Source organism: Leptidea sinapis, chromosome 3 (genome assembly GCF_905404315.1).
Source record: "Leptidea sinapis chromosome 3, ilLepSina1.1, whole genome shotgun sequence".
Lineage (NCBI taxonomy): Eukaryota > Metazoa > Arthropoda > Insecta > Lepidoptera > Pieridae > Leptidea > Leptidea sinapis.
The window spans coordinates 14,571,040-14,597,460 of NC_066267.1; the positions used below are offsets into that span (position 1 = coordinate 14,571,040).

At 34.2% G+C, this 26,421-nt stretch overlaps 2 protein-coding genes across 2 annotated transcripts in view; one reads left to right on the plus strand and one right to left on the minus strand.

Annotated features, from left to right (window-relative positions):
- Positions 1-26,421, minus strand: part of LOC126979552 (dopamine receptor 1-like) — a 98,814-nt gene that overhangs the window by 58,838 nt on the left and 13,555 nt on the right. The gene's annotated exons all lie outside the window — the stretch shown is intronic.
- Positions 1,993-6,777, plus strand: LOC126979340 (uncharacterized). Its single transcript, XM_050828583.1, has one exon. The coding sequence runs from the start codon at positions 1,993-1,995 to the stop codon at positions 6,775-6,777; it is 4,785 nt and encodes a 1,594-aa protein (XP_050684540.1).

Sequence of the window (26,421 nt, forward strand, 5' to 3'; positions counted from 1 at the left end):
CTTCACTAGTACGAAAGAATCAAGACTTTATTCAAAAAAAAATCTGCGTTCACCAATGCTAACTTATTGATCGTTCAACTTTTCCTAAGTTGCAAAGACTGGCTTATCGTATAGAATTTGAGTTTTGAACTTTGAACTGAATAAATGTTTTACATAGCTGCTTATTGACCAAGAATATTTGAAACAACTGAAGTAAATGCGGCATTGATTAGATATGGCAGTCGAAGTTTACTATGGTGTAATTTTTGGCATGTTCCATATTTCGTCTTTGTTTTTATACGACGTGATTTATCAAAGTATATATAACGTCATTACATACAGTACCATCGTATACTTTCACTACATGCACGTGGCGTGTTTTGTCTAAAACTACAAATTATTTTCAATATTTATTACCACTTAAACCATTCATCAGTAATTGTTATTTAGAGTGTATACAGAACAATGGCTAACAAATATAATTATTATTATACGTTACGGATACTTTGATGTAGTTAATTCAATCAATTTCTAAAATATGTTTATCTATTTTCTATTCTATTTAATCTATTTCAAATAAGATTTATCATTTTCTCTTTCAATATGGCTGTTTAACTCGTACTCAAATTGAAATTTGATTTGTAAACGCTTTTATTAACGTTAAATCAAATCGCTATTTGTATTAAATTTGTCTATAACGTTATTATCGTTAATTTGTTCTTCAATATTAAATTGTCAATTCAAGTCTGAACATTAATTAAGAAATATATTGACGATATTGTTTTCAATGAATTATAATAAATCAATTTCAGATATTCGTTTCAAAGTATATTTGTTTAATAATTGTCATTTAAAAATATAATTTATTTGTTCTTGTCGTTGATAAAAATCCGTTATTTTTTAAAGACCCAAAATTCACACTTAAAGCATTAGTTACTCAACATAAAGAATATTATTTCCTTTTCAAAGAAAATAATAATAAACTTCGAAGAATGAGTATAACATTCACATTTAACAAGTCCTTGAATGTGTATGCGAGATTTTCGAGTTAAGTCATTTCTAAAATATCTATACAAATATTATAAAGAGGAAAGGTTTGATTTTTTGTTTGTTTGTTTGTTTGTATGAATTGAATAGGCTCCGAAACTACTTGGCAGATTTGAAAAATTCTTTCACTGTTGGAAAGCTACATCATTTCTGAGTGACATAGGCTATATTTCATTTTCAAAAAAAATAGGCATCCTTACTAAAATTACGATAACGTAATCCAAGGTGTGAAAAAAATATCAAAAAACTACCTTACATCGCGTGCGCTGCGAAAACTATTGATGATAGAACAAAATGATATACTACATTTTTTTAGAACACACCATTATCTACAAAAAATCAGCGGCAGCATATCTCTAACTATTACAGTCATGTCACAATAAGCGTTTTTTTATTGAAAAAAAGAAATTAAAATACCACCGCTACAAAAAGCTCTTTATTTGTACCTTGGTATTAACCCTTATCAAAATAAATGATGTATTATTTAAGACTGCTTCAATATCTTTATATTACTTTTTGAATTATTCGATTCTGACAATCCATTCAAAAGATATCACGAGTTAAAAAAAAATTAAAAAATAAACTGTATTCGGCTAGCTATGCGTTGTAGGCGTCACTCGGGCAGGGGTACGGGAGGGGGGTTAAGATCACGAAATAAACTTGCCGCGCGGCTTACTCGCGCGGTCGGCTCCCTACGTGATGGACGTGTGCGGAATTTACGCTTGATAATAATTCGTTTAGTAAGTAACTAAACCGATTTAAAAAGTTCTTTTCAGAACTAAACCCATTTATATAAAATATTGTTCACTTAGTTATTAACCTAATAAATTACTTGAATATTTTTCATGATTTTCAATTTAATTTTAATAAATAGTAGGTAGTTGTGTACGTTGTAATATAGTAGCATATATAGCTTACAGTTATGCTAATTTAGTTCAAAGGCATTTTTTCTTTTGTCATTTTGAAATGCCTAAAAGATCAAGATCTCAACTTTCTAGAAATAGTTCCCAGGCCAGGGCATCAAAAATACGTCGAAATGAAGAATCTTCATCAGAAACTGAAAATCGTCTTTCAATTCATAGACAATATGTGGCACAATCGCGTGCTAGAGAGTCGAGTACCGAGCGTTCGCAACGGCTCGCTGAACAAAATATGAGAACCGCTCAAATACGCGCGCGAGAATCCAGTTTGCAGCGTTCTCAACGGCTCGCTGAACAAAATGTGAGGACTTCTCGAGTCCGCGCGCGAGAGTCCAGTCTTGAGCGTTCAGAGCGACTAGCTGATCAAAATTTGAGAACCTCTCAAGCACGCGCGCGAGAATCGAGTCTTGAGCGTTTACAGCGTCTAGCTCAAGAAAATTTGAGAACCTCTCAGGTACGCGCGCGAGAGTCCAGTCTTGAGCGTTCGCAGCGCCTTACTGAACAAAATCTAAGAACCTCTCATGTGCATGCGCGAGAGTCAAGTACTCAGCGTTTGCAGCGGCTTGAAGAGCAAAATATCAGAAATATTCAATCTCGCACTAGGGAATCAAGCTCTGAGCGTTTCCAACGCCTTCAAGATCAGAGAGAACGACAACAGACGTCAAGAGCGAGAAGTCGCAATCAAGTTTTAGCCCACAGTAAAAGATCGGCTTTTAGATACGATCCACAGATTGATTATGCTCAACAGTCTTCCGTCCAAATCGGCGACATGAATAAGATCTGCCCTAAGTGTTCAGCCAAAAAATGGGTCGATGAAACTAATGGCATGTGCTGTGCTTCTGGAAAAGTTAGTCTCCCCAGTATTCAGGAACCACCACAGCCAATAAAAAATCTTTTGACAAATAATCATTCGCTATCTAGACATTTCATAACCAACATTCGTAAGTACAATAGCCTATTTCAAATGACTTCGTTTGGCGCCAAAGAAATAAGAGAGGGTAATTTTATGCCAACTTTTAAAATAGAGGGACAGGTATATCATCTTATTGGTAGCCTTTTACCACCACCAGGCCAAAATCCACAATACTTGCAGGTATATTTCATTTCAGACGCAGATCAGCTATCATTGAGGTCAAACATAGCTCCAACGCTGAAAATAGATTTAATTAACGAACTACAGACCGCACTGAATAGCCACAATGTATATATACGAAGCTTTAAACAAAACATAGAACGCAATTCTTCGGATAATTTAAAATTAATTATTCATTCCGACCGCCCACCACAGACAGCACACCCGGGTAGATACAATGCTCCAGCTGTAAACGAGGTAGCCGTTCTCTTGGTTGACGAAGAAAAAGGCCCCAGAGATATAGTGCTCCACGGAAGAGACGGCCATCTTAAAAGGGTCTCTGAGTTACACCGATCGTATGATCCACTACAGTATCCCTTAATGTTCGTGAAAGGAGAAGACGGTTATTATTTAACCATTCCGCAGGAAGGTACAGCGCGTAACAAAACTGTGACGTGCATGCAATTTTATGCATTTAGGTTGATGGTTAGAGCTAACTGTTTTAATGCATTACATTATTACAGGGACTTATTTAGTCAATATATTGTCGATATGATGGCAAAAATGATATCGGAACGATTGAATTACATATGTCGTAACCAACAGAGACTAAGGGCTGAAGAATACATTCATCTCAGAGATGCTTTAAATCAAGACGGAAATGTTGACCCATCAAATATCGGTCAACGCGTAATCTTGCCATCTTCATTTACAGGTTCTCCGCGTTACCTGCATGAAAAAACCCAAGACGCGATGACTTATGTCCGAAATTACGGGAGACCAGACTTATTTGTCACATTTACGTGCAACCCCGAATGGCCTGAAATTAAAGCGGAACTACTACCTGATCAGCGATCTTTCGATCGTCATGACATCATTTCAAGGGTGTTTCATTTGAAAATGAAGAAATTCTTAAATTTATTCGTTAAAAATGAAATATTCGGCAAAGTGAAATGTTACATGGCAAGTGTAGAATGGCAGAAGCGAGGTTTACCACACTGTCATTTGCTGTTTTGGCTAGAAACAAAAATCCAACCAGACGAAATTGATAGCGTTATAGTTGCGGAACTGCCCAACCAAGAAAACGATCCGATATTGTACGATATCGTAACAAAAAATATGGTGCACGGACCATGCGGAGAACATAACTTATCAGCACCATGTATGAAAAACGGTATTTGCACAAAAAAATACCCACGACGTTTAGTCAACGAAACTCAGACTGGAGAGGACGGATATCCAGTTTATCGTCGTCGTGATGCCGCAAATGGAGGACTGAGCGCTTCGCTAAATATCAGAGGCAGAAATTTCACTATAGATAATAGTTGGATTGTCCCATATTCTCCACTTTTGTGCAGGACGTTTAATGCTCACATAAATGTAGAGTACTGTCACTCAGTTCAAGCCATCAAATACATTTGTAAATACATAAATAAAGGATCGGACCAAGCTACATTTGGCGTCAGAAACCCAAATGATGAAGTGGAAAACTACGTAAATGGCCGTTACATAAGTACTTCCGAAGCTGCTTGGCGAATATTCGAATTCCCGATCCATGAGCGGCATCCTACAGTTTTGCAGTTAGCTGTCCACTTAGAAAATGGCCAAAGGGTGTATTTTACACCAGAAACGGCTGTACAAGTGGCCCAAAATCCACGTAAAACAACATTGCTGGCTTTTTTTGAGCTCTGTAATGAAGATGAATTCGCAAAAACACTTCTTTACCACGAAGTCCCGCAATACTACACATGGGCCAATAATAAGTTCACCAGAAGGAAGCGTGGTGAGAATGTAGTTGGCTATCCAGGCATAAAAAAAGATTCCGCTTTAGGTAGAGTCTACGGTGTCCATCCTTCTCAATCCGAGTGTTTCTATCTTAGGATGTTGCTGCACCACGTACGCGGTCCAACTTCATTCCAGTACTTGAAAACCGTTGACGGAGTTCTGAAAGAAACGTATCAAGCTGCTTGCCGTGCTAGAGGTTTGCTAGAAAACGATGACCATTGGGAAAATACTCTCAGAGAAGCTTGGCTTTCTCAATGTCCATTACAATTGAGAGAATTGTTTGTGGCCATACTTTTATTTTGTCAGCCATCGGAACCATTAAAATTATGGAACATTTTCAAAGACGATTTATGTGAAGATATTAGACACAGAATCAGACAGCAAAATCAAGACATCACCTTACCATACAATGAGGACATTTATAACGAAGGTTTGATACAAATAGAAAATAAACTGTTGCAATTAAATGACAAAAGCCTAAGTGATTTCGGATTACCATCATCAGTTCGTACAGAAAGCAATGCAGCAGAGACTATGACTCATCGCTATGATACAAATAATTTGACCGCTTTTGTCAATGAAAACCTGCCAAAGTTAGTCCCAGATCAAAGACATGCTTTTGAAACTATAGTCGATAGCGTCATTCATGACAAAAGAAAAGTTTTCTTTTTGGATGCACCTGGTGGAACGGGAAAGACGTTTCTTGCAAATTTGATACTTGCTAAGATAAGACAATCAGGGAAGATAGCAATAGCAGTTGCTTCCTCAGGAATTGCTGCAACTCTCTTGAAGGATGGCAAAACTGCTCATTCTACTTTTAAACTTCCACTATCCGTCAATCTTGAACAACAATCTACATGTTCCATCCGCAAAAATGGACCTATTGGTAAATTACTACAAGACGCCTCATTGATTATGTGGGACGAATGCACGATGAGCCATAGAGCACATATAGAGGCCGTGAACAGAACCTTACAGGATCTAAGGAACTCCTCTGCAGTCATGGGCGGGATTACTTTTGTATTTGCTGGAGATTTTCGACAGACTCTCCCCGTTATTAACAGAGGCACGCGAGCAGATATCATCAAGGCATGCTTGAAATCGTCTCCCTTATGGACTACGATTGAAACATTAAAATTAAGGACAAATATGAGAGCTCATCTTCATGGAATCACTGATAGCGATTTCCCACAGCAACTGCTAAAACTTGGGGAAGGAATTTTTCCAACTCCAAATTTAAGCGGTCATTGTGACATTCTTCTGGATGAGTCTCTAGGCCAAATACTCCATAATTTGGAAAATTTAATAGATTCTGTATACCCTGATATCGAGAATTTGCACGAAAGAGACTTCCATTGGCTGTGTTCTCGGGCTATAGTATCACCTAAGAATGATACTGTCAATGAAATAAACAATCTGATCGTTCAAAAAGTCCCCGGCCAAACAAAAACATACAAATCGATCGACACTGTAACGAATATTGAAGATGCAGTCCATTATCCACAGGAATTTTTAAATTCGTTGAACCCTTCTGGACTGCCACCCCATGAATTGACGTTAAAAATCGGAATCCCAATCATGCTTTTAAGAAATTTAAACCCTCCGAGCATGTGTAATGGGACGAGGCTGCTTATTAAGGAGTTAAAGGACAATTTAATAGTAGCAACTATTATCACTGGCCCAGCAGGTGGTCAACTAGCTCATATACCGAGGATACCGATGTTCCCAACTGATCTGCCAATCCCATTTAAACGGCTTCAATTTCCGGTAAAAACATCTTTCGCATTAACAATTAACAAGTCCCAAGGCCAAACCTTCGAATTAGTAGGGATCGATCTGCGAAAGAAATGTTTTACTCATGGTCAACTGTATGTTGGTCTATCGCGAGTCGGAGCCCCTGAAAATCAATTTATTTTGCTGCCACAAAATAAAACAACATCAAATATTGTTTACAGAGAAGCTCTAACAAAATAAATGTATTTTCTTTTAGGGTTATGACCTCAATAATTGAAAAAAAAAAAAACAAAAAATTAAAAAAATATATCAAAAAAAAACAAAACCCCAAAAATATACAAAAAAAAAACACATAAATACAAAAAAATCATTAAATAATATCTGGATTTAATTATTCTTATTTTTTTTTATTTACTCTTTTTTAGGAGCTCGACGCAAAAAGGGATGAATATGTGTCATATTATTATTATTATTATTATGAATGTGTTAAAATTAACAAATCTAAATGTAATGTTTAATGCCCGTGCGAAGCCGGGACGGGCCGCTATACTTTATATGGCAAAACAACGTTTGCCGGGTCAGCTAGTATCTAGATATAACAAGAAAAACCAATCTGCAATGAACCATGCGCAAGTTGATTATTCAAATTACTGCCCCTTCAAACTATTGTGTCACTTTACTGACTTTGGGACTTCAATCTTATTTTTTTTTTCTAATTTTGTAATCTCTTATAAATAAGTTTAAATATTAAGGCCATATATAAGAGTATTAATTTCGTATTATATTTCTACATGGTGCGAAATAAGAAAGGATTTGCTGGAATTATGTTACGCTAAGCCTAAATCCGTGATCATACGTGGGGTTTGATAATCCGACACGTTTTTGCTAAGTATTATAATATTTCCTCAAAGCTTTTATCGTAATATCAACATTATTTCTGCAAATTAAACTGAAAGGACATTTAAATCTGCATAATTATCTAGAAAATTTAATTTAATTTGCTCCTTTGCTATGTATCTTTCTTGTAAAAAAGGGCATGTCTTATGCTAAGCGAAATGGTTTTGTAGTCAAAAGTCAAAGTAAAATAAACTTTATTCAATTAGGCTTAAACTAAGCGCTTTGAATCGTCACTATAAATATGTAAAAAAATATATATAAATATTTTATTTAAATTACTGAATGTTCGTAAAAAGTTGAGCTTGTGAGAGGAACATATTATAAGAAACTCAACGGCCACTCTTTTCAATCAAATAGAATATTTTACAATGGCTGTAATATACATAACAAATTTGTTTGTAAAGTGCTGCATGCAATATACGAGTCGTGTTTAAATAATATAAATTATTTCATAAAAAGTAATAAAGAATTAACTGTATAAACATAAATTATCTTATATTGGATGCATCAACCATTAAGGCTTGAATTCACTGTTTGTGTAAGCATGCTTTGTGAACATGATGGTCGTGATTACTGTCACAATTAGTAATTGCATCCAGCAAATACATTACTGGTAATTCCATTGCTACTATATGATACAGAGATACAAAGTGTATGAGATTGTAGAATTTGTAAACAGGCAAGATAATTGTCGGATCAAGTCTTTAAGTTAAGTTTAAGTAACTAGTTTAATTGAACAAATTTTAAAACAAAAATTCACACTCACACACACACACAAATGCACGAAGAAATTAACACGTTTTTTTAGATTTCAAATAAGACTTCGGAAGGACCTAGCCTTTGCAATATCCTATGGACTATCCTATCTCTGAGGGTCGAGCACAAAATATTCTGCTACCATATATTTTTTAGACTTGATTAAACGATTATTATTATAATTATATATTAACACAAAAATTTAATATCTAGAGTTCATCCTCTAATAAGTAAATATATAATTTAATTAATTATCCTCGAAGTATTTGGGTCTGTCGTGCTATTTTGCTCTCTATTCTATCATATTGTCCTAATTAATATTAGATTAAATTAATTATTTATATATCAGAAGCAGAAAGCTATCAGAGGAGCCAAGTCTACTTCAATAGCATGTAAGCTTGAACATTTGAATCACCGGGATGCAGAAATTGCCGGAACGTATAATCACTTCGGAAGTTCAATCGCGTCACAGCGATGGATTTCCGAAGTTCTTTACAGCTTCGAGGACACGAATTTTGTCATGCACTTTTTTTTCAAACAGAAGGCTTTCTCGAGCTGGTAACCATTATGATATGGGTAGACGTTAGCCTTTATAAAATTAATCAAAATTTCGTTAACTATCAGCTCTGATCTAATCTGAGCCTGATATATTGAGCATCAAAAAATTTATTTCAACAAATATTTAGGTTGGACTTTATTCATACGAATAGATGTTTGACTGTTGATAAAAATTGATATTTTTAACAATCAATGTTTGATCGTGTTACTACTACAATAAACATTCATACCTTGTGAGGAACTCACAATTGATTGAATAAATGCTTGTGGTGGCAGGATGATCCCGTTGCCGGAGACTTGGTTTCAGATTCTTAAAAGTTATTGTGTGTAAATATATGTATGGATATATACATATTTATTTATTTATAATCGCTTATAAAATGCTCACAGAATACCTTTACTTATTTATGGTGTATGTGGATGATGCAGCTACTGTACTCAATAACTTTTGTATTAATTTACATTTACTTTTTTGACTTACTCGTGTAAGACATTGACTATTTGACGTTTGAGTGTGTTTGTTGCATCATTTTACATTTTACATATTATATTGTAATTGAAATGATTTTTAAATCGATGTAAATGTAAATGTTGATATAAAAGAGTGGCAATGAGTTTCTTGATACTTCTTCTCATTAGCTCAACCCTTTACCAAGTAGCGGTAGATTCAATAAGGAAAATATATTTTTTTTTGACATTCATATGTGTCATTTCCGTGACCTACGTGAATAAAATGATTTGATTTGATGTGAATACCTTTAAACAAAAAGTCTTACATCGCCATCAGCAGTAGCATAAAATAGATAAAAGACAAAGAAAAGAAGTAAAGATATTTAATTACATCTCTACATAATATATTATGTAAATTGTAACTTCGGGACTTTGAAATACGAATTCTTTCGTATTTTGGCCATATAATGCGAAGGTGCAATGAGAGTCTGGAGAAACTGATCGTAGTTGGTAACACAAGAGGCAAGCGAGACCAAATAAAATACTCCAGGTCCCCGGGGCTTAGCTCCGTCGTCAGGGCCGCGATGGATGAAAGCCGATGTAAACAAATAGTTCACTCAAAGTGTGGATCACTTGTTGATGACCTAGATCCTCAGTCATGAGGAAACGAGAACTTCGGGATGCAACTAGCATAGAAATGGTACGCTTAAATTTTTTGTAAAGACAGTATATCAGCGTACTCTATAATTATTGTAGATAATAGAGAACACTGTATATATCTTCTCTTCGTAGCCCAACAAGCCAAGTACAATAATAAACCAGTGGGAGGCTGATTATGTTTCTACCGTGAAGCAGTAATGTGTTTCGGTCTGAAGGGCGCCGTAGCTACTGAAATAACTGGGCAAATGAGACTTAACATCTTGTCTCAAGGTGACGAGTGCAATTGTAGTACCACCCTGAATTTGTGGGTTTTTCAAGAATCCTGCGCGAAACTGCAATGTTATGAGTATGGCGTATCATTGCCATCAGCTGAACGTCCTGCTCGTCTCGTCTCTTATTTTTCATTAAAAAATGTAGTAGAGTGCGATTGGCAACCCTAAATATGAATTTAATTATGCATACCTGATTCACAGGTCAATTTCAGATCATTTTGTTTCATTAATTAAAATGAAATGAATTAATTTATAATTGAAACATTAATTAACGGACGTTGTCGTGTTCCACGAAAACATATAAATAATATTTTATTCGTTATGGATGAATTGCTTCGAGTCTCAGGTTTAATTCATTATTGTTTATATGATTTATAAATTGTTAATTTATTGATATAATCCACAAAACATTCTTATTTTGGTGATTAAATATGTGGACCCTATAAAATATGTTCTCTTAATATTTTACGGAAAAATTGCAGAGCTGATTGTGCGAAAAAATTGCGATATGGAAAGACTATTCCTGGATAGAACTCCCTGTGAAAATTCAGACGGTGATAGTCAGGTCTGTCAAAATAAGAATATAGAAATTACATAGAAAAACTATATTAGAAGGTCTCAAGAAGTATGGTATTAATTCTTGTTTCTTTTCCCATGCTAGCTCTCTTTGATAAGAGATTTTACCAATTCAATCAAAAACTACTTTTTACCACATCTTTTCTGTACATTCTCGAACTGTAATATAATTAAAACTGATCAGTTTGTTAATTTTAAGTGATATCACTCACTTCATCACACCCCCTACAAATTAAATTATTTATTTAATCCCAGAAGTGTAAAGTACATCTTGTAGATGGAGCCACACAACTTAAGATTTGAACAAGACATACGAGGATTTACGTTCGATGCTTCACTCGAGCGCTCAGGCGGAACCCGTTTCAGACCTGCCTACACGGATTAAATGTAATTTTTAAAATCCCGCCGAAGAAGAAGCAAACGCCACAAAAAGGTCAGCATCGGTGAGTCATACATCTTTGTGCCGTTTGGTGTCGAGACACTTGACATCCGTGGGGCCCAAAGGCGCGGAGAATGTACAAAATACTATCTACACACCTCAATAGGGATACCCAAGCGCTGGCAGCTATTTCAATCAACGGGTCAGCCTAGCTATCTAACGCGGAAATGCTGCCTGTATTTTTGGAACACTTATGATAATTTTAATCGAATGTAATAAATAGTATTGTACCTATGATAACATATTAATTAATATTTACATATGCCTATTTCTATCGTGAAGCAGTAATGTAAGCAGCATGTCTTTCAGTCTAAAGGGCGCCATAGCTTGTGAAATTACCGGGCAAATGAGACTTGACAACTTATGTCTCAAGGTGACAATCGCAGTTGTAGTTCAGAATTTTTGGGATTTTCAATAATCAGGATTATTGAAAATCCCAAAAATTGCAACACTGCACTGGGCAGGGTGTATTAATTACCATCAGTTGAACTTCCTGCTCATCCCTTATTTTCATGAAAAACAAATGTAGAACAAATAGTAAATTTAATCCTAAATTTTTACTTTTAATAAGCGGCTATCATCCAGCCTGCAGTTATTTTATCATACACTAAGAAAAATATCAACGATGTCGCAAGTATTCCAGACTATACCAGTTACATCTAAGCGTCACTGTTCAAGGGCACTCAATTAAGGATTGACATTGTTATTTCATTAGAGTTATTGTATTTCTGCCTGTAATCGTTAAGTGATTTGACGATATCATTGTTACGGCGAATGAAATAACTTCCTTTCATCCGATCATCCGACGTGTTAGGTTAGGTTCATTTTAGTAGCTAAATATATTTTATTTTTACAAAGTAACTAATTAATAAATATAATGTAATTAAGTTTCGTATTAAATGATATAATTGTTGTTTTATAATATTTGTATATAATTGTGATTAATATGGTTACAAATCGTTATTGTTTTAAAATGTGTGGATTGATGCATCTACTGCAGTTATGTATGTACTCAATAATTATTGTGTTTCAGACTTTCATTTATTTATTAAGTTACTCGTGGAAGTAATGATGTTTAAGTATTTTACAGGCTGTGTTTTTCTTTACTTTGATAAAACAACTGGTAAATATTACTAAAATTACTGCAAGACACTCGAATATTGTCAATCAGTGAAATGAAATATAATTAAGGGCCGCAACGCTTGATAAATATATAAAATTAAAAATATTTAAAATTGATAAATATATTTACAATGAACAGGGGGGCATGGAACAAGCTGGAGAAGGCTTATACCGAAGAAGGGTTTCCAATCAATAATAATGAAGACAGTACATAATAACAGTCATAAAATTATATACTTTTTTTCTTATGTGTAAATAACGGTAACAATAAGTAATATTTATTTTAATGGATGAAAACAAAAATATAACTGTAAGAATGTAATTTAATAGCAGATAAGAAATAATAGGTTTTATTATTATTTTAATAAATATATATAACAGAACAAGGGGAATTGAGTTGAGTTACTTAAACTTTCTTGAAGTGCCAATTATACCAATTGAATATATATTTGTTCAATAAGTAGCATACAAATTTAAGTGTATTCCATAGCTTAGCCTTTCATAATAATGATTGTGAATTTTCATAGGTACTTTAGGCGTATTACGAGTTTAAAACTTTCAATATTTACTTTACACTTTACAATTTCGAGATAAATCAAACAAAATTCCAGATGAGATTGAAATCAAACGAGGCATGGGTAGAGAGTGCTTTGCAAATGTATGAGATTTAACTTCGTGTTTCGAGAACATGTTTACAGAGCAACATATTTAAATGTTTGATTTTAAAATAATAAATTAAATTCTGCATGTGCATATTATTAGTATGAATACGTCAGACATACTGAAATCTTCTGGACTGTAATAAAATAAGTACAGTACTTGAAAATGTTAATGACCACTCCAGGATTAGGTTTCATTTAAGTTTGTGTAATTGTCATTTGTTTTTAACAGAATTTTTTTTAATGTTGACATTTTTTTTTAATATAAGAGGGGGCAAACGGTCTACCAACCTTTAAGTAGGAGTATGCTCTATTATTGAAGGTCCCTGAGTCGTATCGATTTGGGAAAACAGCAGCTGGTTATTGATTCCAAGAAGTGGCTGTGCGAGATAAGAAATTTTTGGATCGAATGAATCGACATTACAACTTCACTCTAATTTCTCGAGTAAGTTGAAAAAATAAATTTAATTAAATAAATCTTAACGATAGTTTAGAGAAGGGAACGACTCGCCCCACGACATCGCCACTAACAACGTCATTTGAGCGAGCAAGCTTGTTAAATTAGTGCTTGATAACATTTGATAAGTAGTATAGATAAAATAGGTATCGCTGTTGTACCCACCTACATATCTTTCATTTTAGTGAGTATAAATAATATTAAGTAGATGAACATTATTTTTTGTTATTTGGTTAAGTTCCCGTGACAGTTTTGGTCATGCTCGCTTCAATTTCGCTGCTTATGGTGGCGACACGACGTGGGGCGGTTCGATCCATTCTCTAAAATATGGTAGAGGGTGGTGATGATTGGTCCATGCGTCATACTCGTGAACGGGCGCTACGTGTGGTGGCAAGATGATCCTGATACCAGAAACTCTGTTTAATGTTTTTAAAATTAAATTTATTATATTTTTTACAATTACTAATAAAATGCTCACCAATAACTTTATTTATTTACTGTGTGTGTATCCATCAACTGTACTCAAAAACTCTAGTTTTTACGTATTAATTTACATTTTCTTTTTTGACTTACTGGTGTAAGGCATTACTTTTAAGTATTCGACGTATTGAGTATTTCTGGTCACTACATATATTGTAATTGAAATGATTAATAAAACGATGCACATCTTTTCGTTGTAGTTCAGCCTTTTGCGAAGTGGCTGTAAATGAAACCAGAAAAGAAAACTTGATATTCATAAGTGTCATTTCCTTGACCTACATGAATAAAGTGATTTTGATTTGATTTGATATATTTAGCAGCCACAGTTACGTGCACAAGAGTGCACGTAACTTGCCACTGGTAGAGATTATATAATAAACATACTCGTATAGTACTTATATGTATGCATAATATAGGTTTAACAATGGAATTGATGATTGCAATCAGCCTTGCGACAAAGGATCTGTCAGATTAATGCATCTACGTGATGGGAATACGAGTAAGTCCCGATTGACTGATGGTTCGTCGTGTAATTGGCTTTGTATCTAATCTTGTCGAAACCCTCACAATTTATACGTAAAAGTAATAAGTCCGATAAAATTCGTGGTTAAAGGTTGGTCGGATTTTACACTGGCAAAAACCGGTTCACCAGTGGGAGGCTGCTTTGCACAGGAAGCCGGCTAGATTATGGGTATCACAACGGCGCCTATTTATGCCGTGAAGCAGTAATGTGTAAATAAATGTTTACTAATCACACAGTTATCTGTGTTTTGGTTAGAAGGGCGCCGTAGTGAAATTACTGGGCAAATGAGATTCAACTTATGTCTCAAGGTGATGCGCGCAATGGTAGTGCCGCTCAGAATTAATGGGATTTTCGAGAATATTGAGCGGCACTGCATTGTAATAGGCAGGGCGTATCAGTTACCATCAGCTGAACATCCTGCTCGTCTCGTGCCTTATTTTCATAAAAAATATTAATAAGTTAGTAACAATAGGTTATGCGTGTTTGGTGTGATTGGAAAGGCTTGTTCATTATTAGATCAAAGCCAGGTATTGCAGCCATCTTTGATTATAATTGATTTAGAGTTATTTTTAATCCACCCTTAAATAGTAAGGATGTCCACACGAAGCACGATCAATTATAGCACAGGTGTTCCTCAAACCCTTAGTTAGGCGGATTAAGATAATCATACAAGTAAAGTCAAAGTTAAAGTCAAAAATAGTTTATTGACCGGGTAACTGGAAAGCTGCTCGCCGATTTTGACGACGTGCTTTGACTTCGCACGGGCGATTTGCCGCTTAAAAAATCTGGACGCACGGTTTCATTTCCTCTTAAGAACATTGCAGTGCGGATCCTTTGTGCCCAGCGCCGCAACCCAAGTTCGATACGCCTGTTTTTTGCAGTCAGATGCTGCTTTTACAGACGCATCGAACCAGGGCTGTTATCTGCCACCGATCGGTACTACAGAGCTTGGTATAAAAATATCCATGCCCTGCAGTATCACATCGGCTACTGCAACGGCGCAGGCATTAGGATCATCCGAAGGGAAACAAACTTTGCCCCAAGGGTAGGATGCAAAAATGGAACGCATCCTATCCCAATCTGCTGACTTGTAGTGCCAAATGCGGCGGGTCGCTGGTGGTCTGCGACGTTGGCGACGGATGGACACTACACTCCTGACCAGGCAATGGTCGGACGTTCCGAGAGGGCCGTCGACAAGGTCTCGTATCCTTTTAACAGCTAAAGCTGTTGTACTTAATTTACTAGTTAATTTTTGTAAATGAGGCCCCCACTGAAGTTTGGAATCTAACGTTATATATAAAAATTGCATTATCATCAATTTTCAATTCTGTGTCATTAATATTTACTTTCGTATGTACATGCATTACATTTGGCAACGTAAATTTCAAACATTTTGTTTTAATTTTATTCAATAATAAATTATTCATATTGAACCATTTTGATACTCTTAACAAAGCATTGTTTATTTCATCACACTGATCTTGCTGACGTTTGGTTCAAGTCGGATGGGGTCGCATCTTCACATCTGACCCCAAAGCTATAAATAAATATGAAGTAGAAGGAAGTAATCCAATAAAATATGTAATATCAAAAATAATTAAATGGTTTATAGTAAACTTTAAACTGTTAAAGATATTTTTTTTTTCGATTAGAGATTGTCCCACGTGTGCCTGCATTAAGGGTTAATAGAAGGTCACATACAATATTAAGTTTGTATTATTTTTCTTACTGAAATAAGGATTATTCAATTATTTTAATTTAGATTTGCTTGTCTGTGTTTTATGTAAATTTCCATTACTACATTATATTCCTGAAAAGGACCAACCCTTTAAAATTAAATCTTGCTATAACCTAATATATACACGTTTTCAAGTTTGCGTTCATATAAAATAAAATATGTGGTAGGATGTGATTAGCAAAGACAGCGACATCTATTTTCATTTACTAGTTCATTGTCGACTTTTATTTTTTTCGGTCAATATTCAGTACATTCAATTCGATAGTCAATATTTCATCTATCCTGACAGATTTTCTAGAATGCCTATCGGCCGTTTTGAATATCCTATCTATCCTTAGTTCAACTTACTATACGTAAACAAATCTATCCTTTCACGCTTCCTTACATTTCAATAACCTATCGACATAAAGCATTGGACTATAACTATATTAGACATAACTGTGGATAGATAAGATTTTGACATTAAACGGTGACAGCAATGTATCCGGAAGTTAAATTAGAGATAGATAGGTTATTGAAAACGGCCGTTAATCGATGAAGATAATGATAAATTCCAACCACCTCTGAAAAAGAAATGAAGTAACTTGTTCTAATATGCCAGCTAAGTTTCATAACGTTTTTAGGCTATAAAGTCATTATTGTGGTAAAATAATCTCAAAAAGATATTGGGACAATATCGTTTTTCGTCTCGCATTTTTTTAATTTTGACCAATAGTTGTCGTATTAAAAGTGATAAAGTAAAAGAAAACAGAGATTTAAATTAATCCTGTTTTAATACATGTTTGACTTATTTTTCAAAAAGCTAAAAACGAGGTTTATTTTATCGAATTATCACAAAATAGTCACCAATATCAGGTTCTTATGAGTATACGTCAAATCACCAATAAACACTGTATAATATGTATCCTCATGTGGATTGTAATTACAGTAGAAGGGTATTGGAGATCTAAGACATAAATCTTGTCAATCAGGTGGAATGGGCAGGTTTAATTTATCTCCCACAATGTGAGCCAATATTCTCAGCAATATATAACACACGGTTGTATAATAAATTAAACTTATACGTTCATTTGTCATAGGTGTAATTTTTTGACCAAAATCATTGACGAACTATAAATAATAAATAGAATAAAAAAAAAGCTTTTTGTAGAAAACCATACTAAAAAAAATAGAAAATTTATTTTGAAATTTAAAATTAACATAAATCCTGCCTTATAGACGATAGATGAAAATTATATAAATTAACAAATATCTTATTTTGCAATTTAAAAAATGGAATAATTTTATCAAATTAATTTACTATTGTCATCGTTACTCAATAAATCTAAGAAGTTTGAACGAAATCTGGCCGTTTAACGTGGGTCGAAATCGCAACCAAATGAGTCGGTTACAAACAAACATACGTTCATGTGAAGCTGATAAAAAGCATACAAAAAGACTCCTATCAAGCCAATAGAACCGCCTATCAAAAGGGCGTCAAAAATGTCTAAGCGGCATTGTTGTATACGTATTACTTTTACAAATAATATTAAACCATTCATTCAAATAAGATAATAACTTTCATGAGAAGCCCATTAATTATGGTTCGAAATGCGCATTTCGTCGGCGATGTATTTTGTTTTAGTAATTAAAATGTAATTATTTAGCAATGTGAAAATGACAAGAAAAAAATTTAACAAAAAAATTATCGACTTCAGAAATACTATTCTAAAACAATAGATATAATATGCACTAAAACTAAAATCGGTGTCTTCCCGCTGCGGCCACGCTCTCGACTCTCGCCTCCTCACGTTGCACGTGCAACTCAAGCACATCTCAGCTCTGTGTATGTAGTTACAAACCTACCTTGGCTGACTCTGACTCCAAAAATAACATTAATCATAACTAGAATTAGATTGTATAAAAATAGGGAATTATTTTTATATTTTCTTGTGCATTATATTATATTATCTATTGTTTTGGAATAGTGTTTTTCAAGTTTTGTGAAATTTTTTGATAATTCGTGAATCTGAAGTTTTCTTATTAATAATTTGTCTAAATAGTATGAGTTATTTTTATCTACTAAATTTTGCAATCCAACAATGAACATTAGCGCATTGCAATTTGATTACAGACAGTAAGAAATTCTGCTACAGATCGCGCCCTTACTGTAAGACATTAAGGAGTTCCATTGATCATCATATTCGATTATGACAATTACTTGACCATATTGTAGGTAACTCAAATATCCGGATGGTAAAAAAAAGATTCGACCGAGTATCATTAATTTGCTCCTAAGAATTGAAGAGTTCCGTTACTTTGTCATGGATCCCATAACCAAACCAAACTCTCACCAAACTACCTTTGAAGTATATCCTGGTAAGCGTGATGAAGCTACGTCTCATTTGGGCGAGATTTTGACCCACTATAAACGGCCACATTTCAATTAAACTTCGTAGATTTATCGAGGACCGATGACAATATATTAATTTGATAAAATTATTCCATGTTTCAATTTTCGAAATGGGATTTATGTGAATTTATATAATTTTCATCTATCGTCTATACGAATTGATGTTAATTTTAAATTTCAAAATAAATTTTCTGTTCTTTGGACCGGTTTTCTATAAAAAGCGTGTTTATAGTTTTTTTTTTACTACTATTTACTGTCACAACGACACCTATGCATAAACTTTGCGTATACAACTTTGCTATAAGAATTTTGGTTATAAATGAATTGCTACCACTAATGATTTCCGTTTATAAATTTTAAAAGAGTCTTGGCACTTTAATGTATTTTAAAAATGTTATTATATTTATTAACAAGGTTACACATACTAACTAATAAGTCTGTAATTAACCTTATCTGTAATAAAGTGTATTTGAAATTGAATTGAGTCTCGCTTACGAAGAATTTCTGCTAAATATCTATGATGAACTAAGTGGCATAAATACAGTTCTGGAGCGCGGCCAACTTATCTACAATGGCCCTTCTGAATAATACATGAGACAATAGCTCCGGTGCTGTTGAGCAGACGCCCACATCTGGTGAAACATTCGATCCACGAAGCGTTAATTGAACACTGAAACGTAGGATTATATAACATACATTTTCTACTCCTCTACTTTTATCTGTCATTTATACAGCCACAATCACTAATATTAAAATCAATTGCGTGCGTACAAAGTACACATGGCAGAAGTGAAACCTGCATTATGCATGAACCTCTAAACTGCATATGAAGTCCTGGTACATATAGCTAGGATGACACATGATTTCAATAGCTATGAAAGACATTACTATCACCGCTACCATATTTATATTCTTGTGTTGTTTATATAGTAATTGGCCGTGTGCATGATGTCACAATGTATTAAGGTATACTCGCATCATACACAAGACAATCTCTTCATCAACTATGATCGCCTGGTACCAAAACATTATATAATGCTTCCTTTCTCATTTTTCTCAAGTTAAATCTTATATTTTCATATCTATGTGTTTCACTAGGCTGTATTTATTTAATTTGCTAAGTTGCTGCAAGCTATATTCTGTAATTTTCACATGTATGGCTGTATGGGTGTACCTTTGCCATTCATTGAAGTAGAAATAAAACTAGTCACTATTGATAAGTACTAGTATGTATACAATATATTTCCCGCCCATTTGAGCGGCAATTCAAAAACTTGTGGTATTTGTTTGTTTATTAATAAATTAAATTACCTAGTCGTAATATTGTATGCGACACGTTGTATATCTAAATCAAAAAAAGCTCGTGGCGATATTCATTGCGATGTTTGCCTGCAGCTTGCATAGCAACCCACGACCCGCCACTCACGTATTTTGACACTTCTTATACAACAAAGTTGATAGTGTATATTTTTAAGAAGTAGTATTATAGTATATACATAATTAGGTTATTACTTACGAAGTTTTAACTTCGCTGTGAATATATTCGTACTATAAAAATACAAATATTCTTCATTCAATTCTTATATAATAATAGTTACCACTCTTTCCAGCATTTCAATTTTGTCATATGAATACTATGTTTTATGTTGAATTTAGAAAGAAGTTTTCAGCATAATAATATGCAGATTTGTCTATTAGCAACGCAAAATATCACAAAAAGTTTTCAAGTTTCCTTATTAATTTTCTGTTTATTCTTGTGACTGAATAGATACCGAAACACTCAGCGCACCACGTTAAACATAAACGCAATCTTAAACCAAACTATTACTTTAATACTTCATTACATTTTTCTTACATTCACTTGATGAGTATGAGATGATAGAACGTAATGTCAATTTTTTATTATAATAATATTGACTCACTTTTACATAAATTACCTTGCCCCAAATTAGGCATAGCCTGTGTTATTGGTTGCAATACAACGATATATTTATTATGATATACATACTTAAACATACATAAATACATATAAACCACCATGACTCGGAAACAAACATCCATATTCAACATATATAAATGTTTGCACCTAACGAAATTCAAACCCGGGACCCCTAGCTTAATAGGTAGGCTCGCTAGCCACCGGGCTATGTAGGCCGTCAGTGGAATTTGGCCGCTGGTATGACACCGAACAACTCCTCTGAGCACTCTCCATGATAAATGCGGTAGAAGATGCAGAGAGAATCCACATCTCTACGCAATTACCTTCATTACATTATATAATAAACGATGCTCCCAATACGGTGCGGGTATCGATCGTAGCCCGCCATGGATCAATGTGTTTTCCTTTTTCAAATTCATAAGTCCGTTAACTTGATGCTGATTAAGGTCAGTGACGCTCTTGTGATTCCTCTGGTGGCACAAGAGAATATGGGCCGATGTTATCATTACACCAGATAACCCATAAGGGTAGGTGGAAGGTACAAAATCAAAAATAACATAGTCACACAAAATATACTAAAAAAGCTGATATTCTTAGAGTGATTGTAAATAAATTAAAATAGCCTACATTTAATTATTAATTAGTTTTTCTAACTCTTTTATAAATAAATAATCGGTACTTACTATCAGTTACTAACGTATTTATTGGCTTATACCATTTATACGTCTAGACAGCCAGACAGCTATTTATACGTCTAAAAAAGCGTCGAAAAAAATTGACACACTGACACAAAGTGTCATACAAATAGTGAGTGTAAGACGTAGCTTGTCACGCACACTAAACTTATATAAACTAATATTCCTGGCCTGTTTTTATCGGTTGTCAAACAGCGAGAGACTATCTAGACGAATAAATTATCTAAGTTTACTGGGTTTCAGGTCAGGATGTATTGAGACATATGCCTCTTTTAAATCCCTCCAATTATCGTGATCTAATACTACTCTTCTTCTTCCGTCAAATCATCACTGCTTTTCCATAGACTCAGGGGCCATATACTCGCGTATAGATGACCTGACAGCCCAATAGCATGTGGATTCAAAGTCAAAGTCAAAGTCAAAAAATATTTATTCACTGTAAAACTTTATAAGTTATTAAATGCAAGTCAGGATGAAGTACAAAAGTTACAATAGCATTCAAATGAGTATTACAATATTCATTAACAAAATTTATAACATTAATTCCAACTATCTTTATCATTCAAATAATCTTTCCCGTTATAATAGGCCTTAGATGTTAATTTATTTTTTACGATACATTTAAATTTTTTAATAGGTAATATTTTAATTTCATTTGGGAGTTTATTATAAAATATAACACAATCCACTTTAAAAGATTTAGCAATTTTACGGAGTCTAGTAAATGGAATTGCGAGTTTATGTTTGTTTCGAGTATTGACACTTTGTACATCACTATTCTTTTTAAATTGGCTAATATGTTTATGAGCGTATAGGAGGTTCTCGTATATGTACTGGCAGTGAACTGTCATAATATTTATTTCACCAAACTTTTCTCTCAATGAATCCCTTGAACGCATTTTAGACTGCTCGAATTGCTCTTTTCTGCAGCACAAACATGTTGTCAATATCTGCAGCCCTACCCCACAATATAATTCCGTAATACATTCCTTAAGAGATTATATTTTCCACTGTGTGCATTAGCACTAGCTAAACCACTAGGTTGAGCTTGACATACTTTTGAAGAGTTGTCGATAAAATTAGTTAATTTTAATAGATTCACTTACCATTTGTATCTCATTGTATCTCCGTTAGAGATTTTCTTCTCTTTCACACGCCTAGTTTGTCTATACGATAGTGTATTCTAAGTGGTATTGTAATGGTTTTACCTTACTCACTCTGCACCCTTTTCCAGTCATTCGCTACCATTATGTAAGCTTTTGTCTATTGTTCTAGTTTTAATTGATGGTCATAAATGAAAGGCAATTTAAAAGAAAACAATAATAAAAATCTCTTGTTTTAACTCTTTCCTAGCTATCGCTTTTCAGTCGATTGTCTTCATTATTCACGCCATATCTTTGTAAATGAGTCAATCGACTTTAGTCGTCGTATGAGTCGACGTACTTACATTTTATCCAATAATTTACTAACAAAGTTGATAAATAATTTCTATTTTAGTTTATAATAATTTCGACAAAATATTGAAAATATAATATAAATATATACACTAAATCTTCTGCTTTATTAGGAGTATATTACAATATGTATGAGAATACACAGTCTTACGTATTTCTCAACGTAGGAACGTAGATAAAAAAACCTTTATATGATTTGAAATTTTACATAATAATCAGTAAATTTTAAGACACAGTAATGTTAGGTTGTATTTGATCCATATCAGTCTTAATTTTACTATTTTGTTAAGTGATTTATCTATTTTAGCTTAGAAGTCCTCTGTCCCCTATATCACTCCCCCACTCCCTTTAAAGGGTGACGCACCATTCGCTTGAAAATCAAATTAATGTAATCTAACCTCAAAACAGATAAATGTTGTCTAAAGTTCAAGTAGAAGCCCCGCTTCGCGTGGCTCATATTATTTAAAAAAAACACACGAAGGCTATCCCCTTCCACTTTTTACATCCTAAGTTCTAGTGGCGTCACTTATTGTCATATCACGGAAGCAACCCTGGCATTTGATCAAATCACTCGATTTGTTTAGAGATATGGTATTATCGTGTTGTTCTTTAAAACATACTACGTGATTTGACTAAATCTGTTATTATCATTTCCCTGCGACATATACATAACATATATGATTTCTCAATGATACCATAGATTGGGAATTTAGCGACCGCCATCAAGCTATTTAAATTATTTGATTGTATCAAAAGTTTACTAAAAGAAAAAGAAAAACACGATTAGTTTCTTGCGCCCGTTCTTCTCAGGTCTATAGTTATGTTGCCCTAATATTCAATTTTTAAGAAATTAAACAAGAATAGACCACAATCCCACCTTAAATGCCGGCAACGCCTATCGTGCCCCCTAGTGTTAAGGATGTCTATGGCAAGTTGCCTCACCACTCCTCATCACGTGGGCCCCTGTTATTTAATAAAAAAAATGCTATTTCTCTGGGAATGAGTAAAAAGAGTAAAAAAAAGATTTACACCACATGAAAGACAAAAACGTTGGTAGCTTTTAATATTCTCAGTTTTATTCAGTTGGCATTACGTTTCCATAACAATGCAAGGGTTATAAAGTTGGACAGTTAAGTTCTAAAGCTGAAATAAAAATAGCCTTTACTAAACAGTTTCAATGGCTTGGTATTATGATGAACGCAATTTTCATCGCTACATCTTAGTATCATTTTAACATGCTTTTACTAGCTTGAGATGTAAAAATGTAGATAAGGTTTCTTTAAATACACAAATAAAATTTGAAAAATAAATTTTATGAACGATGCCGGACTTGAACCCACGACCACCGGCGTTCCGTGCCGGTGCTCTAACCAACTGAGCTAACCGTTCGTGTACCACCTCGTTATATATTGTTGAGATTTACAAGAGCGACATCTTAAGTGAATTTCCTAATATGTAAATATTGGGGTTGAGCAGGTTATCATCTGTATAGTAGATCCTGTAGATGAAGCCACAACCTGAGAGTTGAATAAAGCAAACAGAATTTTATAACGAGGCGGTACTCGAACGGTTAGCTCAGTTGGTTAGAGCACCGGCACGGAACGCCGGAGGTCGTGGGTTCGAGTCCCGCATTGTTCATAAAATTTTGTATTTCAAATTTTATTTGTGTATTAATCCTAGAAGTGAGGGTTACCACTTAAAAAAAACATAACATATTGGTTTCTTTTACCATTATTTTCTACAAGCACTGTTACCAGGATAAACGAATATAATTTGTAAAAAATATTTTCAAATATACCATCTTTGTTTCTTTTAAGATCAGTTTGATACCATCAGAGCGTATTTTTTTAGTTCTTTACAACTTTAGTTTGATTTATTTAGATTTAAGGATGAATATTTTTGAAGTAATAATTCTTTAGGCACGTTATGAAAGAATGTTGAGAGTAAAATTATAAGATGCGCGCATTGCTGTAACACGAAAGTAACAGAATAAAGTTGGTTCCTAAAATATGTGTTTTAACAACGACATCTAAAAATAAAACTTTTCAGAAAATTTCTGACTTTTTTCAGATTCTGCTTCCGTTATTAGGACAGGCAAAGGGTTCAAGCCCATACAGCCGTATTCGTTACTATTCAATAATTAATTGTCAAAGCCATCTTTGCAAGATTTTTACAAATATTTTTCCTTCTATAAATGACGAATGAATAAATTTAAGGATTTTAGTTTTGTTACGCCAATGAAGTATAACTTCTTGCGTGCATACATAAGTACACACGTGCTTTTTTTTGTTTTCTAAGTATTTTAAAATTGTTAGTTGCCTTTTATTGATACTTCAAGTCGTTATTTTGTTTTTATAATAATATATATAATAATGTAAAAGGAAATTTATTGAAGTAGGCGTTATATTGCGGAAATCCATAATTATTCAAATGTTGTGAGTTTTCCTTAGTGTTAAGTCCGCCAATATTTGTCCTAAAACAATCCGACACATGTTTCGCCTCTACACGAGGCATCCTCAGTACATGTTGACTCGCCAAACTCTGGCACGAGACAGTTTAGTCTTCTAAGAAGCGAACATAACTGTTTCAATAGACATAAAAAGAATAAAAGAGAGCCTGCAAATTGAACCATGATATAATTAAAACAAGTAAGTAAGTAGTTCCCATGATTTAATTCATCCATTTGAAAGTCATTTACAACGAATTAACATTAAAGCTAGACCATTAAGGTGAGCCGTAAAAAATGAGCTTACAATAATAGTTAAAGTAAAATGGATTTCCTTTTCACGACTTACGATAAATATATTTTACGACCGGTAATTGTCGTAGTAAAGTTAACAAATCGGAATGGACTGGTTTACAGAATTTACGCGTTTTAAAGAGCTGATTTATGTAGGTAAGGCCTTTTACTTGTAGATATTTTACCAGTAGGAGGCTATTTTGCACAGGAAGCCGGCTAGATTATGGGTACCACAACAGCGCCTATTTCTGCCGTGAAGCAGTGATGTGTAAACATTACTGTGTTTCGGTCTGAAGGGCGCCGTAGCTAGTAAAATTACTAGGCAAATGAGATTTAACATCTTATGTCTCAAGGTGACGAGCGCAATTGTAGTGCCGCTCAGAATTTTTTAGGTTTTTCAAGAATCCTGAGCGGCACTGCATTATAATGGGAAGGGCGTATCAATTACCATCAGCTGAACGTCTTGATCGTCTCGTCACTTAATTTAATAAAAAACAATCTCTGCCATTCAAGCCATTTGTGTGTGGTAGTGTTAGAAATGACATCAAAAAACATTCTAATGAAATCAATTTTGCGAAAGTAAATGCCTTTTATGCCTTTCTAGAGTGAAAACATTGTTCAAATAATGCTGCCGTTAAAAGTGAATACTGACAGTGGCCGCTTCCTTATCGGAGTTAGTAACAATTTCAATGAATGATAAAATGTTATAATATATCCAAGTGAAATTCTCTCTTCCCAAATACCACAGTGTCTGAAGACGAAGCTTTTCAAACAGTGTATGTTGCCAGTGATGACTTACGGTACGCAGATGGGGTCGCTAACTTTGGGCCTGATGAGAAAGCTCATGGTCGCTCAGAGGGCAGTGGAAAGGGCTATGCTCGGAGTTTCCCTGCGAGATCGAATCAGAATTGAGGAGATCCGTAGGAGAACCAAAGTCACCTACATAGCCCAATTGATTGCGAAACTGAAGTGGCAGTGGGAAGGGGAACATAGTTCGACGGACAGAAGACCGGTGGGGCAGAAAAGTACTCGAACGGCGAAGTGTTGGTAGGCACCCTACAAGATGGACCGACGATC